The sequence below is a fragment of the Otolemur garnettii genome, unplaced genomic scaffold (genome assembly GCF_000181295.1).
Source record: "Otolemur garnettii isolate 467f Iridium unplaced genomic scaffold, OtoGar3 scaffold00166, whole genome shotgun sequence".
Taxonomy (NCBI): Eukaryota; Metazoa; Chordata; class Mammalia; order Primates; family Galagidae; genus Otolemur; species Otolemur garnettii.
Genome location: NW_003852561.1, coordinates 2,874,792 through 2,885,741, shown reverse-complemented (window position 1 = coordinate 2,885,741; position 10,950 = coordinate 2,874,792). Strand labels below are relative to the sequence as shown.

The 10,950-nt window shown below is 41.5% G+C and overlaps 1 protein-coding gene across 3 annotated transcripts in view; it reads right to left on the bottom strand.

Moving 5' to 3' along the window:
- Positions 1 to 10,950, bottom strand: part of YEATS2 (YEATS domain containing 2) — a 123,050-nt gene that overhangs the window by 37,774 nt on the left and 74,326 nt on the right. For all 3 annotated transcript variants that reach the window (XM_023519253.1, XM_012811583.2, XM_023519254.1), the window contains one exon: positions 892 to 1,150. In XM_023519253.1, coding sequence (XP_023375021.1) covers positions 892 to 1,150 — 259 coding nt within the window. The remainder of the gene's footprint in view (positions 1 to 891; positions 1,151 to 10,950) is intronic.

Sequence of the window (10,950 nt, the reverse complement as noted above, 5' to 3'; positions counted from 1 at the left end):
AAAAAAAAAAAACCACAGGAGGATGCACATAGGTCATATGCAAACACTAAGGTCATATGCAAACACTATATACCTTGATGTTTTTACAAAGGCACCTGAGCATGCATGGATTTTGGTGTCCACAGCAGGAGGTCATTGATCAATCCTTCACAAATACTGAGAGATGACTATGTGCATGTGTATAAACAAAACAAACTACTTCTCATGAAAGAGAAAAACTCAATTCAAGTTGAGGGGAGGGAGAAAGAGAGAAGAAGGAGGGGGAAGGGGGATAGGAGTGCTCCCATTTAATACGCACATGCCTTGGATGCAGGACACAAATACAATAGGGACTCTACCTAACAAATGCAAACATTGTAACCTAATGGTTTATACTCTCAGATTAATCTGAAATGGAAAAAAAAAAATCTTAAAAAAAAAAATAAAGCAGAGGATAGGCACGGTGGCTCACACCTGAAAGCCCAGCACTTTGGGAGGTCAAGGCAATGGATCACCTGAGCCAAAACCAACCTGAGCTAGAGTGAGACCCCATCTCTAAAAAAAACCAGGCCCTGTAGTAGGCGACTATAGTCCCAGCTATTCAAGAGGCTGAGGCAAGAGAACAGCTTAAGCCCAAGAGTCTGAGGTTGCTGTGAGCTTTGAGGGCATAGCACTCTACTGGGAGGTGACAAAGTGAGACTCTGTCTCAAAAAACAAAACAAAAAAAACCAAACTGAAGACCTCTATGTAAAACTTTTATATGAAAAAGAATAACAAACATTTTTAGACACTTCTTATAGCATCAACTTAACTAGGCTTTCCTAGACAGGATCAGACACCAGGTAGAATCACTAGCAAGGGAAATCTGGGACAGAGCTGCTGCTAAAAGGACCCCCAATGATTATCAGTTACCTGAACCCTGGGATCCACTCTTCTGAGGACCAGCAGCAGTGACCTGAGCCTTGGTTAGGGCCTGCACCGGCTGAGCTACAATGGTTCCTCCACCTCCACTCACAAGTGCTTTGGCAACTCCTTGGGTCACAACTTGTTTTGGACCAACTGCTTTGGCGACAGAAGAGCTGGCCTTGGCTACAAGGATCTGGCCACCACTGATTGCCACAGCTTGTTTCACTGTTGAAGGTAACGTAGACCCAACTGGGACCCCAACAACCTGTTCAAAAGAGGAGAGTCCAACAGTGCTTCTCCTAGTCTCTTTGAGAGCTGTTAGAACAGCAGTCACTCTGCTCAAGCAAGGAACAAGGCAAAGGCCTAGCTATCTCATTTGGAGCCTAATTCAGTCAAGCAAGACTGTCACTCAGATATTATAATAAAAGATTAAAGACTGTGGTCTTACCTTGCTATTTTTTATAACTTACTTTGATGACAAAGACATTTTAAATAGAAAATTTGGGAAACTTATACATATAAAGAAAAATACTCTACTCATTCAGAAATAATCCCAAATGTTTTTAATGCATTTACTTCTAATTCTTTCTAGTATATATTTTAAAACACAAAATTGCGATCATATTGTACATATAGTTTTGTAACATTCTTTAAAATCACATTACAAGCATTTCCCAATGTTATATTAAAAAAACTCTAAATGACCACATAATATTATACATAGCATAATCTGTATAAACATTTTACTACTGTTTGATATTTACATTTTAAATTTTACATTATAAAAAACTATGCAATAAACATTTTCACTTAAGAATTATAAACTCCTGTAGATAATTTTAAGTATCACCTCTTCAGTAACTTCTTCTGTATCATCCCCATCTGAAATGATAATCTCGTCTTTCATCTCTGTAACTCCTAACAGCTTACATCATTTATTATGATGTACCATGTGATGCCTCTTGTGACTGATTTTTAAGAAAAGTTATCTTTTTCGCTAACTCTTCCTAATCTTTCCTGTCTTTGAAGGTAGATACTAGATTGTAAAAGTTTAATAAGCAAGAATAATATTTACCTGAATTTCTTTTAAAAAATACCTTAGTGCCCAAATAATTGAAGTTAAAGCATGTGGTTTTCAAAGTAAAGTTAACGCTTACTTAAATAAGAAAATACTCTGGAGTTCTTTTAAAACAAAGTAAACAGAGGTGCCTGTAGCTCAATGATTAGAGTGCTGGCCCCAAGCACCAGAGTTGGTGGGTTCGAACTCAGCCTGGGCCTGCTAAATAAAACAAAACAAACAAACCCCAAAGTAAACAGTACTATGTTAAATCAGAGGAAATGAATGGCAAATTGGGGCACTGTTTCCCACTCCCCAGCTCTTTATTTCATACAAAGAACTTACCAGAAACTAGGCTAAAAGACTAGATGAAAATATAGATAATATTGACCTCATGAAACAAAATGAGAATAAGTTCATGAAATGCTTAACAAGACAGCTGCTGTGGCTACCCATGGTACTTGTTAGTAACTGAAGAATGGTAATCCATGGAAACTAGAAAAGGAAAGCTGAATGATGAACGTGTTCCGATCTTCAGCATTTGATCAAGGCAGAGGCTTTGGTCTTAAATCCTAGATTCAATTACTCATAATCTTGAGAGAAATTATTAAGTTATTAAATGTGAAATGTCTGATTTTGAACCAAAAGTTTAGTTTATTATATCTCAAGCAAGCAGCAGTATAATTTGCACCTAAACTACTGACACAGTTTTGCCATTTTAACAGCAGCCTGTTTATGCCAGCAGCAAGGAAGCTTCTTTCCATAGCTTGTTGAAAATTCAGTATTTTTCTCTGCATGCACTGATTCAAAACCTGGAAGTAGTGGTAGTCAGGGCAGGCTTTGGTGAATGGTGCATAACACAGAATTTCCAAGTCCAGCTTCTGTGCAACAGCACTGTCAAGCAAGAGGACTGGCCTACTGACCAATCTCAGTTGCTTAATTGCCCGCATCCTCATCATTTTGTTCACCTGGTTTCAGTAGACTTCAGCTATAAATGACTGACTGGGTTTTGTGAAGCTGTAGTAGATAACAGTGCTGGACCACCAAACTGACACAATAAGCTTTTTCTGATGAATATTCAGTTTTGGACTGTGTTTTAGCACTCCATCTTTATCCAACCATTGTGCCAAATACCAGCACTTGTTAAAAAGAATTTTATCAATCACACATACAATACAGTGTAGAAATGTTTTGTATTTATGATGTGACATCAAAGAAAAGCTTCAAGACAAGTTGTCTTCTGATGCTTGTTTAATTCACACAGAACCCATCTATCCAGCTTCTTTGCCTTGCCAATTTGTTTCAAATGGTCCAGTCTTGTTGGAATAGTAATGCCAAACAATGCTGCTAATTCATGCTCATTTGAGATGGATTCACTTCCACTACAGCTTTCAGCTCATTATCACCTTGGTCTCAGGTCTCATATGGCTCACTGTCGACATTAGAATCACCAGAATGAAACTCCTCAAACCATTGGTGTACTGTGCCACATCCTTCCCAAACACTTTGCTGATACTTTCAGCTGCTTTCATTCCACAATGGAACTCATATTCTAAAATAACATGAATTGGGGCCAGGCATGGTGGCTAGCACCTGTAATCCCAGCATTTCGGGAGGAGAGGTGGGTGGATGACCTGAGCTCACAGGCTCACCAGCCTGAGCCACAGCGCGAGCCTGTCTTCAAAATTAGCCGGGCGTTGTGGCAAGCACCTATAGTCCCAGCTGCTTGGTAGGCTGAGGCAAGAGGATCACTTGAACCCAAGAGTCTGAGGCAAGAGTTTGAGGTTGCTGTGAGACTCACGGGACTCTACCAAGTGTGACCAAGTGAGACTCTGTCTCAAAAAAATAAAATAAAATAACATTAATTTTTGACTCATCCATGGTTTCACAAAAACTGCTCTTAAAAAAAATTTGAAAGATAATCACATTCTTTCACATACCTTTGAAAGAATGAGGATATGCCTTCCCCAAAAACCATACAAGCAAACAGTGTCAAATGAAGTGAAATGTGGAAGACACCAAGCGTCAAACTTAGTACTTAGGAAATCAGGACATTTCATACTTTATAACCTAATATACAGCATCTGAGATCTGCTTTAAAACATTCCAGGAAGAAGAGTAAGATTGGCAAAATGTTGATCATAGCTGAAGCTGGGTAATGAGCACATGAGAATGAGATTAAGCTATTCTCTCTTCTATGTATAAGGAAGTAAAGCAGGAAAGAAGAAAAAAACAAAACAATAAAAGAACCAATTTAAAAAAGCAAATTAGGGTGGTACCTGTGGCTCAGTGAGTAGGGTGCTGGCCCCATATACTGAAGGTGGTAGGCTCCAACCTGGCCCCAGCCAAACTGCAACAAAAAAATAGCCGGACGTTGTGGTGGACACTTGTGGTCCCAGCTACTTGGGAGGCTGAGGCAAGAGAATCGCCTGAGCCTAGGAGTTGGAGGCTGCTGTGAGCTGTGACACTACAGCACTCCAAAGTGAGTCTCTCTTAAAAAAAAATTTAAAAAAGCAAATTAGCTTAGAATGGAGACAAGAAATTCTCCCAGCTCTCGTGGCTAGATGATATACACCTTGTCATCTACTTCTCTTTATTCTAACTGTAGGAGCCTCATTCTGTAGGGGACTTGGGAGTTTCTATAGCCAGAGTGGGGCAAAGTCATTCCCCTAGAGATATAGAGAAATAGAAACCCTTCTTACTAGTCAAGAACTCTTCTGTAAATTTATTTCTAAAAAGTTTCTTTATATAGAAAAGAAACTGGGGAGGATATAGAAGAAACTGCTAGTTGAACCCCAATTATGTATTCTTTCCTTCTCTCTCATATAGTGACAGAGGCCCCAGTTTTGAGCTGGGGACATGGCCACATAGAATTACAACTATATTTTCAAGCTCTCTTGTACCTAGGTGTGGCTATCTGATTTCTGGCTAAGAGGATGTGAGCAGAAATGTTGAGTATAACTTTGAGCTATGTTTACCCTCGGTTTTCCCCCTCCCTGGTGGCAACAAGTGTGAATATAGCAACATGAGATAAAGTGTTTCTTTTAGCCCAAAAGCTGAAAACTAAAATTTGAGAATGGTAGGGTAAAAGGTAGGAGTCTAGATTCTTGATGACTGTAGAACCAGCAAAGAAGAACTGCCTACTGGTCATTTGTGTGCAAGAGAAATAAATTTATTTAAGCCTCTGGTGTTTGGATTTCTCTGCCATAATAGTTCAACTTCTTTCCTAAGACAGAGAATCTTCACATCTCCTAAACATATCAAATTTAATAATCTATTTGATAAATTAAGTTATTAAGTCTATTTTTTCTTTTCTTTTCTTTTTTTTGGAGACAAAGTCTCACTTTGTCACCCTGGGTAGAGTGCCATGGCGTCATAGCTCCCAGAAACCTCAAACACTTGGACTCAAGTGATTCTCTTGCTTCAGCCTCCCGCATACCTTGGATTACAGATGCCCACCACAACACCTGCTATTTTTAGAGATGGGGTCTTGCTCTAGCTCAGGCTGGTCTTGAACTTGTGAGCTCAGGCAATCCACCTGCCTCACCCTCCCGGAGTGCTGTGATTACAGGTGTAACCCACCAAGCCTGGCCTTAGATAGTCTATTTTATGTTCCTAAACTAACAAAGAAAGAAAAGACTTCAAAGGAAATCAATACATATATATTGGACCTATTTCAAACTCCTTCCCCAAATGCCATGCATGGGACTTGCTTTTTCCTTTCTGCGCCAACTGCTTCAAAGTTTCCAGGATATGACACATTTCATCTGCCCAGGAGCCTGCTCAAACCTGGCGCCCAAATCTGCCACAGGGGGGCAGCATTATTCTTTCATTAGATCAGCTTATCCACTACTTGCAACCACTTGCAAAATGAATGCCCTCCCCAATTTTGTTGTACACAACAAAAGAATGAGGAAGTCTGTATTTTATTAGGAAAAACTCTAGGCCCAGCTGATTATGGACACCACAGGGAAAGTGATAAGAGATCTAAAACTAGACACTATAACCCCAAATTAGTTTTTGTCTTTTTTAACAGCACAATTTAGCCTAGAATCTTAAAGTACCTACCAAGTCTTCTCATCCTCCCACAACACTTCTCCCCTTACCGCTAATTTCCTTCTAGCTTGAAAAAGCAGACACCCCTTGTCCTGTGTTTGCTATAAATACTTCACTTTGATTCACCTGATTTGTATCAATTTCTGTCCTCCCTGTGCCCTGTGCATACCTTTGGCAAGTTAAAATTTACTTCAGCAACCTGAAGGGGAAGATTCTGTATATGTGATTTTCTCCTCAGATACTCAAAAATACAGTCATTTACAAGTTAAACACTCAATGATTAACTATTACCCGGTACCTGGGCATGTACACACACGACATTCACATTAGCTATAATTTACTGAGCACCTGATTCTCCTACAACCGACAGATAGGAGGAATTATCCTTTCATTAGATGAAAAACCCAGGGTTGAGAGCTTAAGTAACCTGCCCACATCACTAAAGTGAATGCAGTGTGCAGCAAGCTCTAATTCCAAAACTCTAATTCTCAAGCTCTTTCTACTATCCCACACTGCTTCCTTCCCACCAGAACCCACTTATTCCTCAGCTGCTCCCTTCACATATCAAAAGCAGCATGTCTCTCAACTCAGGAAATATAAGCTATACTCCTATCATGCCAAAATTAGTAAAATAGCACCACTTTTCTCATCCTCCAGTTATCTGGCATAGTTTCTAGGAACACACTTTATTTTATTCATTCATGTATTTCTTTCTTTATTTTTTGAGGCAGAGTCTTACTCTGTTGCCCTGGGTAGAGTGCCATGGTGTCATCATAGCTCACAGCAACCTCAAGCTCCTGGACTCAAGAGATCCTCTTGCCTAGGTTTTTATTTTTAGTAGAGACGGAGATCTCCCTAGGATTGCAGGTGTAAGCCACCACACCCAGGTAGGAGTGCACTTTAGCAATGACCAGGGACAGCTGGTTCTTGCTGACAGCTCCTTATCTCAAGTACAAAGGATGTACCACATTTCCTAGATAGACAGATATGTCTTTCTCATGCTTTACTGCTTCTTTGTACTCCTTTTGCTTCTGCTCTGCCCCTTCTTTCAGGTACCTTTAAGCTGTACTCAGGACATTTTGGCACAAACCCCACCTATTTTTTCTTAGTCCTATAGGACCATCAGGTAGGTGGCAACATGTCAAGACAAATAGTTGTTCAGCATTACTGGAAAATGGATTATCAAAAATGGTGGCTAAACTTCTCCCAAAGCTTTTGCGCATCAATAGCAATGCTGGACTGGTTCAAAACCTAAACTGGTAAGCATTCCTGATACAGGGCAGGTGGTGCCCCAACCAGCTCAGCCAGAGCTAAGCGGAAGACCTGTCATCTCAGCCCTGGGGGTGTTAGTGTGGCAGCAGCTGGCAGAGGAACCAATCAGTTGGAGGGTAAGTGGGAGTGAGGTGGGGGTGGGGGTGGGATACAGGAGGCTCCAGTGGCTGGAAAAGGCCAGACAACTGCTAGGGTAACACCTGTAGGTTGCCAGTTTAGGGAGCAGTGTAGTATCCGCTCTGGCCTCTGTCTCCCTCCCCTTGCACTTGCAGCTGAACCCGAACCACACACACCCCCACCCCATTTCTCAGGCCTAGTCAATTTCATGTAAGTTTCATAGGCCTGGGAAGGGAAGGAATTGTATCTATTCATTTGTTAGGCTATATAAATATATCCCTAAACAAAGACCCAGGGGGAGAATTTTTTCTAACCTGAGTTTCTCCCTCTGCCGGATGCTCTGGTGCTTTCTCTGTATTCTTTTCTGTAAAATAAATCCTGTCTTACCACTGACCTGTGGTCTGTGGATTCATTCTTTGACTCTCCAAGATCAAAGACCTACTGAAGGAGAAATTCCAGTATTATTCCCACAGAACAACAGCAAGAACATTAGAAGGCAGCTGGGTATCCCTGTCTTAACAATTCTGGGTATGGAAGCCCCAAAGTCAAATCTGGTGCTATTGATACCGGAAAAGTGGCACCCCAGCCAGCTCAGCCGAGCAGGGCCTGGGGGATCTGCCACTTCTGTCTTGGTGGCAGCAGCCAGCAAAAAACCCGGCAGGTTGGGGCAAGCCAGGGAGCTTTCTTCCCCTAGAGGCTCCAGTAGAGCCGCGTTAGAGGACCTGTCAATCAAGGGAAAACTGGTGCCCATCCCTGATTGGTCCATTTTCAATCCTGCTCCTGATTGGTCCATTTTATGGGCCAATCACAGCTAAGCTATTATACCTATATAAGGCCCCGCCCAGAGAGCCTGGGGACAGATCATCACAGACCTTCAAGGAAGATAGAGAAGAAGAAGAAGACTTCTGCCGACCATCGACCATCGACCATCTCAGACCATCCAGAGGAAGAAGCGAGAGCTGTGGCACTTCTAGTGCTGATCCTGCTCTACAAAGAGGCTTGGCTCTTTGTAGGAGTTGTAACACTTGAGCTGCAACTGTAACACCTCCGCTGCTGATCCTGCCTTACAAAGAGGCTTGGCCCTTTGCTGATCTCTGCCCTGCAAAGAGGCTTGGTCCTTTGTAAGAGCTGTAGCTTTAACACTTCCGCTGCTGATCCTGCCCTACAAAGAGGCTTGGCTCTTTGTAGGAGTTGTAACACTTGAGCTGTAGCTGTAACACCTCCGCTGCTGATCCTGCTCTACAAAGAGGCTTGGCCCTTTGTAAGAGTCCTTTTCATAAGAGTTGTAACACTCGTATCCTGCCCTGCAAGGAGGTTTGGTTCTTTGAGCTGTAAATAAAACCTCACTGTTCGTTCTATGGTCTATCGATTTCATTCATCGAATAGTTGAGACCAAGAGCCTGGAAATCCAGTGTTAAAAATCCGGTATCACTATAGCTCCATGGTTCCTTAATTTGCCTAAGCATATGAATCAGCAGGGAATCTTATCACAAATCCAGATTCCCAGGGCTCCCAAGAAGGATCTGATTCAGTAAGTTTGAGATGGAGACCTAAGTATCTAGATACATTTTTTTTAACCAGCAGATATTTTTTATAACCAGATATGTCTGGAAAAGTAGTTAATAAACTTTTATGGAATTTAAAATCACCTGTAACTCCATGAATTTTTAATCTTGATCCTTATCTAACTATGTAATATCTAACATCTTACTCTATTTTAGATTAGTCCTCTCAAAACAACTCACCCTCCCTAGACAAACTGGCTTTCAAATTGAAAAACAAACACCCACATAATATTCTTAATAGTTTTAAGAATACATCTACAAAAAAATTAAGACAATTTAACTCTAGATGTCCTGATACCGGACAGGTGGCACCCCAGCCAGCTCAGCCAAGTGGGGCTGGAGGACCTGCCGCATCTTGGCAGTGTTGGTGGCGGCAGTCGGCAGAGGAACCAGCAGGCTGGAGCAGGTTGGAGCATAGGCAAATGAGGGGAGCTTCCCTCCCCCAACGGAGGTTCCAGCAGCCAAAGGAACCAGACACTGGGTGGGGGAGGGGAACACTGGCGATTCTTCCAGTGCATCCCATTGGTCCATTTTCAGAACCTGCTCCTGATTGGTCTGTTTTCAGGACCCGAAAGTTCACTGGACAACTGCCCCTATATAAGCCCCTAAGCAGAGAGCCCAAGCGCAGACCACAGACCTCCGAAGGAGAGAGAGCAGAAGAGCAAGAGTGGTAACCCTTATATCCTGCTCTGCAAGGAGGTTTGGCTCTTTGTGAGAGCTGTGACACTTGTATAAAACCTATCTTATTGCTGATCCTGCTCTGCAAAGAAGTTTGGTTCTTTGTGAGAGCTGTAACACTTGTTGAATAAAACCTAACCTACTACTGATCCTGTGGTTCGTAGCTTCATTCATCGAACTGCGGAGACCAAGAGCCTGGAAATCAGTATCAAAGTCCGGTATCACTAACAACATGCTATAGAGACAATGGTTTGCAAACTTTAGTTCTGAAATTGGGAGTCTGGAATCCACAGGCCTGAGTTCAAACTCTTTGGCACTTACAAGCTGTGTGCTCTTAAGGAAGTTGCTTAATCTCTCAGAGCCACAGTTTTCTCATTTACAAAGTGAAGGTGAAAATGCAAGGTTGTGTGAAGATTATGAAGTACAAATATGAGCATGACATACAAAGCACTCAATAAATACAACAGTCATGTATCACATTAACTACATTTTGGTCAACAACAGCCTGCATTATAACACTGGTCCCACAAGATTAATACCATATTTTTATAGTACCTTTTCTATGCTCTGATGTGTGTAGATCCACAAATACTTAGCACTGTGTTACAACCATCTGTGGTACTCATTACCATTAACATTCTGTACAGGTTTGTAGCCTAAGAGAAACAGACTCTACCACTGAGCCAGTCATGTAGTAGACTATATATATGCACCAGCCAGGTACACTTGTGTAAGTTCACTCAGTGATGTTTGAACAAAAATGCAATTGCCAAGCAATGCATTTCTTAGAAAAGTATCTGTCATTAATCAACACATTAACTGACTTAGAAAAACATATATCTATGTGCTCTTTTCCAGTACTCTTGATGTATCAATTTGTCTATACCTCTAGATTCTAAAGAAAATAAACTCTCCATAAAGAGCCCCAAATCATAAAACATTGATACATACATAGGCTGGACATCACAGGTGTAAAGTGTAGCACTCGCCTATCAGAAATAAACAAGTGAAACAGAAGACCCATTTTAGATTTGAGTCAAGTAGAAAGCTGAATCCATGAAGTCAGTCGCCTTTTCTGCCAGAGATAACAGTGTCTGTCTCCCTCTTGAACTATTTCTGAACCCTCTGTAATACATGCCCTGCTCTTGTCAATGACTGCAGGAGCAGAGGGGTTTAACACCAACTTACTTGCTTTTCCAACTGGTCTTTCATCTAGAAGTTTTTGTTGTTTTTTTTTGAGACAGAGTCTCACTATGTTGCCCTGGGTAGAGTATTGTGGTGTCACAGCTCACAGCCAACCTCAAACTCTTGGGCCTAAGT